This window comes from Nothobranchius furzeri, chromosome 1 (genome assembly GCF_043380555.1).
Source record: "Nothobranchius furzeri strain GRZ-AD chromosome 1, NfurGRZ-RIMD1, whole genome shotgun sequence".
NCBI classification, from domain to species: domain Eukaryota; kingdom Metazoa; phylum Chordata; class Actinopteri; order Cyprinodontiformes; family Nothobranchiidae; genus Nothobranchius; species Nothobranchius furzeri.
Genome location: NC_091741.1, coordinates 43910435 through 43927449, shown reverse-complemented (window position 1 = coordinate 43927449; position 17015 = coordinate 43910435). Strand labels below are relative to the sequence as shown.

Genomic DNA, 17015 nt, shown 5'->3' with positions numbered 1-17015 from the left:
TCTCGATTTTAATCACGATTAATTTTTATATAGTCAGTTTAAAGCAGCTTAAAATGTAAAAATAAAGAAACTAGATATTAGTTAAACCTTTTATTGACATTCTGTGTGTCTTTAATGCTATACAGGTACAAAACAAACTAATTATTTGCTGAATGAAACATCTTTGAGCTCCATCTCTAGCTTTTCTCTGCATTCATCATACAGCTGTGGCAGTGCAGTTTGAGAAACATACTTTTGGCCAGGTATTTCATACCTCTGGTCCAGCACTTTGATTAAATGCTTAAATCCTTCTTTCTCTACTGTGTTCAGAGGCATCATGTCTTTTGCTATACAAAAAGTTATAGCTTTTTTGATGGTTTTGCTTCTCTTTGAGTTCTGCTCATACGGTGCAACAGCTGAAAATGACGAGATGATTGATTGCTGTTTTGGTTGTGCAGCTGCACCGCCAGTGCCAGCTGGACCACTGCTAGCAGCCGCACTAGTGCTAAGTCTACTTTGAGACAAGCTAACAAGTTGTCCGGATTCTGCTCGCATTTTCACGCTCTCTGTATAATCACTTGGGTGGTATTTCTTTAGATGATTAAATAGATTCGTAGTGTTGCCAGTTTTTGAAGGCACCATTCGCCGACATACCTAGCATGTCGGCTTGATTTGCTCAACGTCACTTTTGAGATACCTTCAGATTGAGGTCTCCACCGAGGTCATCAAGCTGAAGGACTCACTGCTCACTGTGCTTCCCCATGACCTCCCTCCCACCTGCGGAGCCAGCTGGTTGAGCGCCACACAGGCCGCCCCCGCTGAGGAACCAGGATCCCATCCCCTCCCCCCTACCTACCGGGTCTCATGTTGTGAACTGTGACATTTGTTGCTTACATGTCGGGTGTTTTTTTTTGCATTGGACTGCTACACCCTGCTAGTGTAACCCTGTTAATGCCTTTTTTTCTCCCTCCCTGAACTTCCCTCATGTAACACCCTCTTCATCTATCTATTAAGGTAGCGCGACTCATGTTGCGAATGACCGCAGTCACCAATTCTTGTTATGTGTCTTACCCACGTATGTCTGATCTTTGAATTGTGTGTGCTGAAACTGAATTTCATTTCTCTGTATGTCCTGCACATGTTGTAGAATATGACAATAAATGACTTTGAATCTTTGAAATACCCGAACCACCGCCACACAACTGACGTTGAGTAACTTTTCTTCTGAACAATGTCTTCATCTCCAGAAGACAACTCCGAGTCATGACTGGGATCTACTTCGCTGTCTTCAGCTCCACGTTTGGCCATTCTGCTTATTAAACCTCTTCACCGAAGTAGTGGAGCAGGAAAAGTGTAATTGCAAATGCTTCTTCTTTTTGTTAAATGGCGGTGGGCAACCAACTAGGGCTGCAACAACGAATCGATAAATTCGATGAAAATCGATTACTAAAAGCATTGGCAACGAATTGCGTCATCGATTCGTTGTGTCGCACAACTCTTCCAAAAGCGCCCCCCCTTCCCGCCCGCCGTTGCGCGCAGACAGATCAGCGCTAGGGAGAGCCGGCAGTTGTTTGGAAGAGGAACATGGCAGAAGCAGGGAGAGTCAAAAAAGTAAAAGCTTTTTAAGTTTGGGAGCATTTTCAGTTAAATCAGGCGAAGACTTGCGTTACCTGCAACGTTTAGGTCAGACTTAGCATGGCACGGGATGATGCAGTGTCTTAAACGCAAGCATGTCGGGATCATCAGCGAGGAAGGAGAGAACTCTGTGTCCGGGTAAATTAAAAACTTTTCAAAAGTGATTCATCCAAGTCCCGGATTATTACACAGGCTAGACATGCACTAAGCTCGTAAAAAAAGAGTCTAAAGTCGTGAGCGTGATGCTTATTAGATGAGCGGGGGGACTCGCGCTGCTGCGAACCGGTTCCGCCCAAGGCTGGATTAACTGGGCAATTGCCCAGGGCCCACGAACTCTAAAGGGCCCAGGGCACGAGCAAAATACTGTATCTATAATTTCCAGCTTTATGAGGACTATGGTGACCGTACGTTCCGTTTTCCCCGGACATGTCCACTTTTCACTCTCTGTCCGGCGCGTTCGGACTGCGGGTTCTTGTATTGATGAAAATGTCCGGCTTTTCATCCAGGAGCAGGGATCGAATTATGGGGGAGCTGTATATCCTACACATCCAGGGGAACCAGAAAAAAGTTTTCTATATTATATCATTTTTGGACTCTTTTGAGCAGAGAGCGGCACAGCGCATTGTTGCGCAGCGATCCAGGCTGCTGCTTCCGGCGCACGGTCCATTCTCAAAGTGGCGCAACCAAAAAACTATAATTAGCACACGATCGTTCATGTCTGCACATGTTCTCTATTTTCTGTCTTATTTGTGCCTGCAGCGCTCTGCTACTGCGGAGCTCATCACCTGTGCTGCGGTGATTTCACCTCACGCAGCATCGAAAACGCGCTCTGCGCTTTGTGGTCAGGAGATCCCTTTGATCTGCTCAGAAGTAACTGATGAGGTGAAAAAGTAAGAATCCAGGCAACAGATTTTCTGGAGAATTAAGAGGAGATGCAGGAAGATGAGAGACAGACAGGACAGGAAAATAGTTCAATAAAAACAACAAAACAAAACAAAACAAAGTGTTGAAAAGTAAAATGTAGATAGATTTATCTCCACTACACGTTTTTACCTATAAAACAATAAGTTACACACATGTAATATTTATAAATTTGATACTATTCAGGTCACCTTCAAAACTCAGTCACACACCCAGGGCCGTTTCAAGACATTTTGGGGGCCAAGGCAAAATGCCGCCCCCCCCATAACTGGGCTCCCCAGAAGCCTCTGTGTAATTCATACCCTCTCCAGTAGTGTTAGTTATACAGTGTTTATAAAAGCCCCTCAGGCATTACTGACATCGTCTAATATTATCAGATGAAAAACTAAATTATCAGACATGCTGTCTCATCTGCTTCTTTTCTAAACTTGCAGAAAGTAACAAAACCATTTGAAAGCCAAGATTTGTGGATTCTCTGAAAGTTTCCATGGAGTGTGTGACAACTTATTTTTTCAGTCATTTTTGGAAATAGTGATCAATTTTGATTAATTCACAGCCTATGTTTAATTACATTTAAAAATTAGTTGTTTGACATCCCCAGTTATAATAAATGTCTACAGATGAGATCAAACAAAACAGATGAGAATTACCCTTAAGCTGTTTAACTTGGACCAAGCATTTTAGGTCACAGATAGGTGTAGCTTAGGGTCTCTGTCTATACACCTTATAAGACAATTTAGGTGATGGCATGTTGTTTTTCTGCTATTGAACTGTTTTCTAATAATGTTGTGTTAAATAAAGTGAAGGAAGGAGAGAAATAACGTTTCCCTAGCAGTTTTTAAAAATTTCCCCATGTAATCCGATTAATCGATTAATCGTGTCGAGACCCCATCCGATTCATCGATTATCCAAATAATCGTTTGTTGCAGCCCTACAACCAACGCACATAGAGAATTAGCGCCCCCTACTGAGGCTGCAAACATCTGTTATTTCTGATCGAGACTCCCAGCTGATCACCGTAATTGAACTGAAAATGATCGTGATCACAAAGTGCGATCATATGATCGCCCAGCCCTACTACAGTGTATCATTCATCCATTCACACACACACACACATTCACACACTGATGATGATGAGCTACGATGTAGCCACAGCTGTCCTGGGGCGCACTGACAGAGTGCGCCCCAGGTCAGTGCGCCCCAGGGTAGTCACCTGAAACAGCTGCCGAGCACAGGCGCCACCGGTCCCTCCGACCACCACCAGCAGGCAAGGTGGGTTAAGATTCTTGCCCAAGGACACAACAGAAGAATACTCTGTCGGGAGCCGGGACAGGTAGAGCAGGTTGTCCAGTAATTGGAGGGTTGTAGGATCAATCTCCTGCCAGAGAATGCTGCTGTTGTATCCTTGGGCCAGGCACTTACCCACCTTGCATGCTGGCGGTGGTCGGATGGACCGGTGAGGTCTTTGATTGGCAGCGTGTGAATGTGTGTGTGTGCATGGGTGAATAATCCATTGTGTTGTAAAGCACCTTGGGGGGTTTGAGGACTCCAGAGGTGCAATATCAAATACAAGTCATTTACCTAAATGGCTTGTATGCAGGATCTAAACGTTACTATTTAAAATAGGTTTTACTTTTTACTATCACAATAATAAAATTAAACCTTATAAAAATATTTTTGATCAAAGAAGAACTATTTTCTTTTAAAGGGGCCTTATTTCTTCTTAACTTATCATAGTTCTACGATCAATACCAAGCATGTTTATGAAGTTCTTGGCACTAAATCCCTCTCATAAGAAGCTATTTCAGCAGTTTCCAGCAGCAGCTGTCTCTTGCACATGAGAGGTGGTTCTATTCAACTTTCCCCATTTGTGATGTCACAAATGGGAACTTTTTGAAGCAGCTCATTTTAGGCACATAGTTCCTCAAACCAAAATGCTGACAGAATAGATGTTTATTTTTATTTTTATTCTTTTGGAGTGTTTACAGCGGCAGTAGAGCAGCACTAAAATATGCTAAAGATGAGTTTTGCACAGCACGTGCCCTTTAAAACAAAACAGTGTCTTCTCTGGCATTACTCAAACGTTTTAACTGGACACAATAAACAGGTTTTAATCATCCAACCTGTGAAAACTAAACACAGCTCTGCTTCAGCGGGTGTTTAAAAACAACCCCGACATTTATGAGTAACGTAAGATGATGTAATAAACCACCTAAAGGCAGTCAACGTTTTTACTGTGCTCCACTGGATTAGCTCATCACCTGAGAAGTATGCATTTGTAAACATTAATAATGATCCCATTATAGAAGATATTCTGTACAGATTAAACAGAATACTTACTGGAACAAGCTTTAAGCTGCCTCATGTAATTGTTCAAACACACACACACACACACACACACACACACACACACACACACACACACACACACACGCACACACCTTGGGAAAAATCCTAAGGGTTATTTTCAGCAACACACAGACAATCAAAAGCACTCTCCTCTGATATCAGGATGCACTCATCTGAAAAACATTAAGGGAATTGTACCTTAAGGGCCAGAAACTATCTGCACTCCACCACGGTGAATGTGTCTCTCCAAAATGAAATCCATTTCTAATTGCTTCACTTGGTGCTCTCTGTGGACTCCCTTTACATGAGAGCAATTTGGAGCCCTGATGCAGTTTTCTGCTTTTCTCTTCACGAGGATAAAATCTGAGTGAAATCTGGAGCAACAGCACCACCGTGTGCTTTTGCAGGAGGCGTCTCGCCTCGCTGCACGGCAGGGAAATATATGCATGTTACAGGGCCCGTTTGTGTGCAACTAAAAGACCCAGAAAACAAAAACAAGCTGAGTATGTCGAGTACACACTGCAAAATTTTAATGGTATTCTGAAAAAAATTATCCGCCTAACCTCAACAGTGAAGTCTGCTCAAGCTGCACAACAAGTCTTCTCAAAAACTATAAATAAATAAACCCTCCTCACAGCTGGAGCAGGAAGAAAAATAACCGTCTAATTGGTTATTTCAGTTATTGTGGATGAAAACAAATAATCTGCCTGAGATTGGTGGCATGTGAGGAAGGACAATTTTCACTTCCAAGCAGTGTGTTCAACTTTAATTATGATTTCTTATAAATTATTCATTTCAGTTTAATAATTCAAAGAAATCAATTCAGATTTAATGAGTTTCCTTTTCATGTTCTATGCATATTTAGTCCCTCATTAAACCCAGAAACATGCATTTTTATAAGATGTTTAACGTGCATTAGCCTAATATATATATATATATATATATATATATATATATATATATATACGTATGTGTATGCATACATACAGTACAGGCCAAAAGTTTAGAGACACCTCACTCAATGTGTTGTCTTCATTTTCATGACAAGAGGTAGTCACCTGAAACGGTTTTCCAACAGTCTTGAAGGACTACATCTTGACGCTCATCAAGAGAATACCAAGTGTTATGGAAACTTTATGTTTACTAATTCTTGAACATTGACTCAATCAACTGAATGTAAATGTATTGCTTAATGCCTCTTTGCATGACACACCCACACAAGACACACACACACACACACACACCCCTCTCTTGGTGTAAATAAACTCCTTGACCGGATGTTCGGGGCATTTTGCCTCGTACACTATGCCACAGTTATAACTGTTTGACTTGTCTGCTCATTGTCTTATTCTCTCTTCACTATAGGAAATGGGTTATTAATAAACATATTGATAAAATCCATGACACCAAGAGCGTGCAAAGCAGTAATCAGAGCAAAGGGTGGCTATTTTTGAAGGAAATAGAATTTAAAACATGTTTTCTGTTATTTCACCTTTTTTGGTTTATTACATAACGCCACATGTGTTCATGCATAGTTTTGAGGCCTTTAGTGAGGATCTACCAACATAAACGGTCATGAAATTAAAGAAAACACATTGACTGAGAAGGTGTGTCCAAACTTTTTGGCCTGTACTATATATGTGTATATATGTATACCGTAAATCCTCTAATGCAGACCCGGGCCTGTATTTGACTCAAGCTCATCAAGCTCCAGGCCTTTATTGGAAGGAGGGCCAGAATTAGAGGCAGGCCTCTATTTCTATTTGAGCAAAATGAACTAATGGTTCGCTGGAGTTTTTGACAATTAAAATTGCGCCCACATTTTCAAAGTTAAACACATTTCTTTTAACAACGGTAGTTTCCCCCTGCGCAGCGGCTGCAAACTCACTGATGCGCCTGCAGCCTCTCAGAGTTCCTGCTGCTCTAAACATTAAAATAATTATTTCATCTTCTGTTCCTCACTTCTGATTACCTTCAATGGTGTCTGTTTGTTGCAACCACCAGGTACAAAAACTAACTTGTTTTTATTTGACTATTTTTCTGTCCTGCCTGTTTATTATCTTCCTGCATCTCCTCTCAATCCTAAAGAAAAACTGCTACCTGGGTTCATAAATATTCACCTCATGAGTTACCTTTGAACTGCAGTTCTAAAAGATCTACCGACCGCAAAAACAGCGGAGCGCTCGCTGCTTGGCGGCCGCATCAGTGATCGTTGTTTCACCGGAAGACAAGGTGATGCGCCCCGCTCAACAGCGAAACGCATCAGGCGCAAATAAAAGACAGAAAACATTAAAGGAAATGAACCGACATGAACGATCGCGTGTTAAATTAGTTTTTGAGGTGGCGACACCTGATGTGACAATGTTACTGTGGCCGTGCTCAGGACACAGATCTACCGACCGCAAAAACAGCGGAGTGCTCCCTGCTTGGCGGCCGCATCAGTGATCGGTGCTTCGGAGGACAAGTTGATGTGCCTCGCTCCACAGCAGCGAAACGCATCAGGCGCAAATAAAAGACAGAAAACATTAAAGGAAATGAACCGACATGAACGATTGCGTGTCAGTACCGACGCTCTGGCACAGTGCGTTGCCCCCCCGAGTGCAGGAGCTTGTCACCTGCTGACAGCAGGCTGCTGTCTTTTCCGAGGGCTGCATCTTGCCGGTCATTATCATGTGACAGCGACTAGTCGACGACAGGCATAAAAAGTCACTATAGTGAAGTCGACTAGTTCATACAACCCCTACTGCTCCCCAGTGTTCTGCAGCGCACGTTCTCTTTGAACTTGATATCAAATTTTCGCCTCCTCTTCGTCTCCGCACGGTTAAAGTCACCCTCGCGGTCTATCACTGGCAAATCAAAAGTGAGACGATGACACAACCTCCCCCCGTACTTGCTTGTTACCACATTCCACCCGGCCACAATAAGAGACCGGCCATTATTCACCTCCGCCGACTCCGACACCGGCCAAAATATGAGACCCGGCCGGTAATTGAATACAGGCCTGTATTAGAGGATTTACGGTATGCGTGTGTGTGTGTGTGTGTGTGTGTGTGTGTGTGTGTGTGTGTGTGTGTGTGTGTGTGTGTATATATATATATATATATATATATATATATATACACCTATATATATATATATATGTGTGTGTGTGTGTGTATCTATATGTAAATGATGTTGAAATTGCATCTTACAATATGAAAATGCCCATTTTTGCTTGGATGTGCAACTTTGATTGAGCCTACAAGGTGAAAACAAGTTTGACTTGATCAAAATATCTGCAAATCAGTTTCCTACAACAAAGCATTAGGGCCAATCAGAGGAGACAACAATGTAAATGTTCCTCTGAGAAAATGTGGCAAATGTTGCTGTTCTATCAGGCTTCAAAACAAATATTTATTTAAAATACAGTTTATAGTTGTGATTGCCATGGCAATTAAAAAAAAGCTTAAACATATGTCTGCAATTTGTATTTAAAAACTGCTAAAACGATCATGTCACTAATGAAGTCTGCAAAAAACTCTTTTTCTTAATAATCTCCAAAATATATTTATATTCAATTTATTAAATACTAAAATATGCAGGCCAACAAAAAGTAAATTATGGCATTTCACAACTGTTTGGATTTTGCATTAATGGCAGAACATTCCAACATAAATCACATGCACATGAAGTTAATTAGATATAAATAACACACACACACTGTTCAGGTGCAACAGTGACCTCTCCATCACCCCAGTAACTGCAACAGTGAGCTGCAGGAGTGGAGCAACAAAAAATGTGCATGCGCGCACGCACGCACGCACGCACGCACACACACACACACACACACACACACACACACACACACACACACACACACACACACACACACACCATTGTGGTCACACAAAATCAATAATACACAAAACATTGCCATTATGAGTTCATGGTCTGGGGAGGATTTGGATCTGCATGAATAAATCCAAAATGAGCTCCCATTAAAACTACAAACACATGAAAGTAGAAATATTTGTGTAAAAAAAAAACATCATTTCTGACTCATATTTACATTTATACCGTGTATATGTTAGAATGGCGATGGACTGTGTTTTAGTTTGTTTATAACTTTATAACCAGACTCGTTGGGAGTCACAGACATGGCTGAAGATCAAAAAGTATTTCCTCTGCAACATTTTTAGTCTGTTTGCAAATTTTAAATCTGACGACAGGTCTCTTTTAGTGGAAAAAACACTCTTTTTGGTCTGAGCGTTTTCTCTTTTAATGTACATACCATACCATTATTTATAGCAGACTACAGTCATTTTTACAATCATACAAGATTCATCCATCCATCCATTTTCATCCACTTATCTGGAGTCGGGTCATGGGGGCAGGAGTCTAAGTCGAGAGGCCCAGACTTCCCTCTCCCCAGCCACTTGGGCCAGCTCCTCCAGGGAAATCCCAAGGCGTTCCCTGGCCAGGTGAGAGACATAGTCCCTCCACCATGTCCTGGGTCTACCTTTAGGTCTCCTCCCGGTTGGATGTGACCGGAAAACCTCACCAGGGAGGCGTCCAGGAGGCATCCTGACCAGATGCCCGAGCCACCTCAACTGGCTCCTCTCGATGTGGAGGAGCAGTGAGTCTACTCTGAGCCCCTCCCAGATGACAGAGCTTCTCACCCTATCTAAGGGAGAGCCCAGCCACTCTGCTGAGAAAACTCATTTCGGCCGCTTGTATCCGCCATCTTCGTTCTTTCAGTCACTACCCAAAGCTCATGACCATAGGTGAGGGTAGGAACGTAGATCGACCGGTAAATCAAGAGCTTCACCTTCTGGCTCAGCTCTCTCTTCACCACGACAGACCGGTACAACGCCCGCATCACTGCAGATGAAGCACCAATCCACCTATCGATCTCACGCTCCAGTTTTCCCTCACTCGTGAACAAGACCCCGAGATACTTAAACTCCTCCGCTTGGGGCAGGACCTCATCCCTGACCCGGAGAAGGCATTCTACCCTTTTCCAAATCAAGAACATGGTCTCAGATTTAGAGGAGCTGATTCACACTCGGCAGCAAAAGCTGAAGATCACGTTCTGATGAAGCCAACAGGACCACATCATCAGCAAACAGCAGAGACCTGATCCTCAGGCCACCAACACGGATTAAATGTGTGAAAACATTATAAGAAGGTCTAATTTCAGTAACATGACTAGTTGTATGTACAGTTTATATTCAGGACCCTCAGTAATCTATTTATCTTTCTACAGAGTTCCATTTTGATTCAAATATTTGTGCTTTTTTATTTTTCTGTGTTCAATATTTTTGGATTTAAAATAAATAAGTAAAAAAGACAATCAATTACAATTAGGTGAAAATATGATGAAAATGGTTACAATGGATATCATAATAAATAAATAAACAAATTCAAGCTGCAGGATTTTAATATATAAAAAAGCAATACCAGATTTGTTTATCCATAATGCTTGTGCAGCCTCTAGTGGCTTTAGTTTTAATTGCAGAAGCTTTTATGAATCATTTCCAACAAAAGACAGTCAGTTTTTAAATAAATATTTATATTTGTACGTGCATGTTGTAGACAACAGCTTTTGTTGTTGTCCTGTCCAAGCAGAAGAGCCTGATGGTTGGTTTATGTTGTGATTAAAAATGAAAGAATTAATAAATGAACACAGGAATAATACATGTATCAACACTTTTCTATCTCACATATGCATTCAGAGAAACACACACACGCGCACACACACACACACACACACACGCACAGTGAGCAGCAGTTCAGCGAGTGGGTGGTTTCCCCAGCGAGATGAAACATCTTGCCTCCCACATGCTTATATAACTCCATCTCTACCTCCTCCAGCTGATCACTCATCATTTTGCCCTCTGCTGGAAAAGAAGAACACCCTTCCAGCTCCGTCTCTCCCTGAAATCAGCGCTCCCTCTGCAATCCGCCGTCATTCTGTTAAACTCGCAGCATCAAAGGAGCGCCTCACTCAGATCAGATCAATCTGCACTACATCTCTAGTCAACATTTTATGTCGTATAAATAGAAAATAGATCCAGATTACTTGTTACAACATAAAATCTAAACTTATTATTATATTACTAGTTTCCAAAATGATAGATTTTTACATTGAGCAGTTGTGAACACTCTACTTTTACAAACACCAACCACTGAACTGTGAGAGAGTCATCATGTTAGCTTATATCAGAGGAAAAGAGAAGTAGAGTGAGGTTATGATATAAAGGCTAATCTGCACATCCTCCCTTTGCCTTCCCAGGATGCATTTCACAGTAATGAAGCGAAATGCCCGACGGGCATCCTGCACGGCGTGGAGTCAAGTCTGACATCAGCTTCAGCTGCATTTTACCCGGGAAACGGAAGAACTCCACTAAGGCAGAAAGAGACACGCGAGGGTCTCCTCTGTGGTTTATAGAGACGAAGAAACAAATTCAGTCTGTCATCCAGGTGAAAGATGAGAACAAAAAAATCAGTTATATAAAACCCTGCTGTAACAAAACTCCTGCTGCCTGCTAGGAAAAGAGTTTAACACTTGAAACCACTGAGAAACAGCTGAGATCTGCACACTTACAGTTAAAATCACCAAGAATTTGTATTTAAGATAATTTAGAGACAGATCTCTTACACTTTCAATTCAATTCAAGTTTATTTATATAGCGCCAAATCACGACAAGAGTCGTCTCAAGGCACTTCACATAATAAATACATGGGAAGCTTAAGACGCGACTGCAACAGTAATGCTAATTTTCTTAGTCCCAGTGTGTCTTAATTACATCTCAGTAGGTTAGCAAGATGGTTGCCATCCCATCTCAAAGTGGCCTCAAATTTCGGACTCTTTGAACCTAAACTGAGGAGGCACACGTATGGGCACAAATTCAAGAGTCAGACTGCGTTGTTGTGCATTGCATTTTGTCACCATGGAAAAATATGCTTAGAAATTACAGCTTTGTGCCTCCACGGATACAAATTTATGTGTAAAAAAATTTGTGTTTGTGGAATAACAAGTTACAAAGTTAGGCCTTTTTTTCTTTTACAGAAAAGCAAAAACTGACATGAGATACAAACATACAACGTGCCACCCAGCTCCTGGTGCAGTCTACTGTCATCTCCCGCCTCGATTACAGCAATTCCCTTCTAACTGGTCTTCCAGCCTGTACTGTCAGACCTCTTCAAATGGTCCAGAACGCAGCGGCACATCTGGTCTTCAATCAGCCAAAAAGAGCTCACGTCACCCCTCTGTTCATTGAGCTCCACTGGCTACCGCTAGCAGCATGCATCTAATTCAAATTGCTAATACTAGCATACAAAGTCCGAGATGGTACGGCTCCCATCTACCTGAATCCTCTTGTAAAGGCTTACGTCTCGGCCCGGCCGCTCCGGTCATCACAGGATCGTCGGCTAGCAGTGCCTACACCACGCTCAGGACAATCCAGACTCTTCTCATGCATCGTTCCACAAATGTGGAATGACCTTCCAAGCACTACCAGAACAGTGGCTTCCTTTTCAATTTTCAAGAAACTCCTGAAGACCCTGCTCTTCAGAGAGCATCTTAACTAGCACCTTCCCTGCATCCGTCCCCCCTCTCCGTCCACTCCTTGTTCCCTCCTCTCCATGATTGATGTCAATGTTGTTGTTGTTATTGTTGTTGTTAGCCTCAAGGGCAACATGCCGATTATCACTTGTAAGTCGCTTTGGACAAAAGCGTCTGCTAAATACATAAACATAAACATAGATACCTGCATGTGACTTTAAAACTTGCAAGCATGAAGTTTCGCAGATTATTACTGCCTCTCACCTGATTGGCCAATTTCTTGTCAATCGTAAATTTTACTATCCAATCAGAGAGCAACTGGGTTTGGGTTGGAGGAGAGAAAGAGCACCTCTGCGGCTCAGGAAGGAGTTAATTTAGTCCAGAGTTTCTCAATTACTTTCTGTGATCCGAAAATAGTGTGGCCAAAGGAAGATGTTAATTCAAGGTGTGTCCAGTGGGCCTATATATAGGGCTCCAGGTAGAATTCTGCTTGTTTTGTGCCATGGACTTCACATATGATGTCTGTGAATTTTAAAGACACATTTTGATACCAAGGTATTTTCGAACGGGGTGGGGGTTATTTTAGGTTTTGTGTGAAAATAAGTCCAGGACTACAAATGCGTTTCACGAAAGTGACATCATCAAACCAGACATGGAGAAAACTGAGAGAAAATGGCTGTAAGTTCAGCAAACTTCCCACAGGAGGAAAGAACCACCATAAATCTGGCCATGTGGTAAGTAGCAGCTACGCTAGGGGAGAGGAGATTATGTGGTGACGTCATATATGCAATGTGCCAATTTTTAGTTTGTAGTCATGCTAATTATGAACTTTTACAAGCTAATAAATCTCAAAGTACATGAATGGCGTGGTTGAAACACCCATCGTTACTTTTCATTTAAATTGCAGTACAACATATGTGCGATCCAGGGCATTAGGCAAAGCAGATTAGACAATAGCGTTTTAGCCCTGTTGACTTGCATTCATTTTTTTCATTGTTCCGAGGAACCATGATGCAGAAGTGACTTAGGCTTCCTATAGGACCATCTCCAAGCAGGTAGAAGTTCATCTGACTAGCTGCACTTATTATTCAGGAATTTAAGATCCATGGAACTATAGCCAACCTCCCTGGACGTGGCTGCAGGAGGAAAATTTATGATGAATCAAAGAGACAGATAATCTGAATGGTAACAAAAGACCTGAGAAAAACTTCTGAAGAGATGCAAGGTGAACTTCAAGCTCAAGGAACATCAGTGTCAGATCACACCATCCATCATTGTTTGAGCCAAAGTGGACTACATGGGAGACGACCAAGAAGGACAACATTGTTGAGAACAAATCATAAAAAATCCAGACGGGAATAAGCCAAACTACATGCTGACAAGCCACAAAGCTTCTGGGAGAAGGTCCTTTGGACAGATGAGACAAAAATGGAACTTTTTGCCAAGGGACATCAGCTCTATGTTCACAGACAGAAAAATGAAGCATATCAAGAAAAGAACACTGTCCCTACTGTGAAACACGGAGGAGGCCCTGTTATGTTCTGGGGCTGCTTTGCTGCATCTGATGCAGGGGGTCTTGAATCTGTGCAGGGTGCAATGAAGGTACTGTCAAGGGACTCTAGACAGAAATGTGCTGGCCAGAGTCAGAAAGCTTGGTCTCAGTCACAGGTCATGAGTCCCGCTACAGGACAATGACGCCAAACACACAGCTAAAAACACCCAGAATGGCTAAGAGGAAAACATCGGACTATTCTAAAGTGGCCTTCTACGAGCCCTGACCTCAGTCCCATTTAGCTGAAACATGCTGCCTGGAAAAGGTGCCCTTCAAACCTGAGACAACTGGAGCAGTTTGCTCATGAGGAGTGGGCCAAAATACCCGCTGAGAGGTGCAGAAGACTCATTGACAGTTACAGGAATCGTTTGATTGCAGTGATGGCCTCAAAAGGTTGTGCAACAAAATATGAAGTTAGGGGTACCATCATTTTTGTCCAGGCCTGTTCCATTAGTTTAGTTTTTTTATATAATTTTGTTAAAGCATGGTTGAAAAGCAATGTCTGACTTATTTATTATTACTTTTGTCAGATTCAAGTTATTTCTGAGACCATTGTGGGTTTTCTTTCATTGACCGAAGGGTACCAACTATTTTGTCCACATCTGTTTGTGATGACTATTTTAAAATGGTTCCAGCTTTAAGAGGAAACTGACTAAGATAGCATAAATCCATCCATCTCAGAATGCATCCATTCATTTTTGATTTGTTTTATTAATATAATGACTGAAATTCTATATTCCTTCTATTTAAAAGGATAAATAGATTCCTGGAAAAGCTGGGACAGCAGTGTTTTCTTACAAATGTTTTATTGTTGCTTGGAACCATTTCCAGTAATGAACGGTTTGGTGTAATTCCAGCCGTGGATAACGGATGATACTCAGAGACTCACGTTGATCAGCTCAATCTCCCAGATCTTCTTAACCAGCTCCATGGAGGTGTAACCATTGATGAGGAAAGACTTTGTATAGTCGCCGAGCTCCAAAGACTCCAGCCACTCTGCCACCGACGTGGGGTTGTTGCCATCGTAGCCCACAGGACGGACCTTTCAGGAAGAAAACACACAATGGAATTATTGCTTAAAAAACAATTCAAAAGAGAGCACAGCAACTGGAGGCATCTTATTTTGAAATAATAAAAACTACATCCAATTATTATCATTTGGTGAAAGACAAATCTCAGACTCAGAAAGTCTCTCTCTCTCTCTCTCTGATGTTTGTAAAGTAAACAAGCTGCACTTTCTGTACAGGTCTGACTAAGACAGCAGCAGCAGGGGGTGGGGTTACCACTCAGACTCAAGTACATGATGTACGGCAGGCAATTAATAATGTATTCACTCTATTTTGACACCCAAAGCAGCTGCTTCAAACAAGATCCCCACAACCTTCACTCACACCTGGGATGTGTTGGACTACATGCCTGAGTAGGTGTGTGTGTGTGTGTGTGTGTGTGTGTGTGTGTGTGTGTGTGTGTGTGTGTGTGTGTGTGTGTGTGTGTGTGTGTGTGTGTGAAAGAGAGAGAAACTGAAGTTCAAAGGTTTCAGCTTTGATGCTGTTTTGAAAACTTTTAAGGAGATTTTCTGTCTTCTCTGAAATTACTCATCCCTTTGCTGTTTGCATAAATACACGTTTAACTTTTTATTTCCTCATTCAGAGCTCTAAATCAGAGTTCAGGGTATTCTGACAAGTTTTATTTGCGTAACTTTAACTGTTGATGGAAAGTGGAGATTTTTCAGCTTCTCCAATTTTTATAATTTTTCTGTCCCAAGCAGCTGCAGCATGTAGATTATTAAATCCTCTTGGCATGTGGCTCAATAATTCAAGAATGCAGGGAAATGCTTCCACCCACAGCGACTTATATCACAGAAATAATGATGAATCAGAAGATCTGCTGATTTTACAGCTATAGTACAAATGCCTGGTGACTGAGGTGTGTGGCACTGACCCTGGGCAGCAGCCGGATGGCTTGCAGCAGACGTTGTCTGTGAGCCGAGTTTAGGATTCCGATTTCCAGCAGATCCTGGTCCTCCACCACGTTACTGCCCTGTAACCAACAACAGGCACGGTGAATGAATGAACCTACAGTCACTTCACAAAGACATTCTGCTTTTTGTAAAACAACGCCTTCGTTCACAAACAGTCACATCTGTGCGTCAACAGCATCTTCATTCATGAATGCAGTGAAGCTCCTAATGTCATTTCTATATTTTACAGGCGGACGGCGGCAGCAGTTAGCTTTGAGGTGAACCAACAACTTCAGCAGGATGAGAAGCAGAAGCTTTAATGAGTTTTCTTTTGTTAGGAGGGACACCCCTCCATCACCACAGAGAGTCAATAACTGCCGTTAATGCTTTTAAATAACCTAAATGGAGACTTGTTTGATGACTAGAAACATTTTTTAATATAGGTAAACATTGTGTTGAATGTAAAATACAGCCAGGACAAGATAACACACTCATGAAAAAGCTATTAAAATAAAGTCTTAACTGTGCTACCTTCTGATATCCTCTATGGCTTCTCTATCAGCTATAAAAATGCTGAAAATACAGACATCAGTTGTGTCTATACAGAACTTGTCTATAGACCCACTGACACGTGTTGTCACATGCCCAAGTTCCCGCCCCCCCAGCTTCTGGCAGAGGGGCAAGTAGATGGCACACCCCCACTGACCACTGTTGTTGTCAGTTATCAATAAACTGAGTTAAAAAGCAGCAAAATAAAATGCATCAGCAAGATTAACACGCAGCGGCACAAAGAGACGAATTTTACAGGTTCCCAGCTGATAACCATCGCCTTTGGTGTATTTTAACAGCCATGACGAGAGTTGAACCGTCCACATTGCAGGACCCAGAATAAAAAGTCAACTATCTGCCCCACACATCCAGACCCAAACAAGCTGTAGCCATCTAAGGACTTGTATTCATTTGCAACAGAATAAAATTTGTTAATTTTTATTTTTGGGGAGGGGGGTGGGGGGGGGGGGGTGGCACAGGAGCTAAGTGCTCACCCCGTAATCGGAAGGTTGCAGGTTCGAGCC

The 17015-nt window shown here is 42.1% G+C and overlaps 1 protein-coding gene across 4 annotated transcripts in view; it reads right to left on the bottom strand.

Annotated features, from left to right (window-relative positions):
- Positions 1-17015, bottom strand: part of anks1b (ankyrin repeat and sterile alpha motif domain containing 1B) — a 305040-nt gene that overhangs the window by 38807 nt on the left and 249218 nt on the right. For all 4 annotated transcript variants that reach the window (XM_054739750.2, XM_070548583.1, XM_070548587.1 and 1 more), the window contains 2 exons: positions 15924-16022; positions 14872-15024 (listed from right to left, as the gene is read on the bottom strand). In XM_054739750.2, the coding sequence (XP_054595725.2) occupies positions 14872-15024; positions 15924-16022 (252 nt within the window). The remainder of the gene's footprint in view (positions 1-14871; positions 15025-15923; positions 16023-17015) is intronic.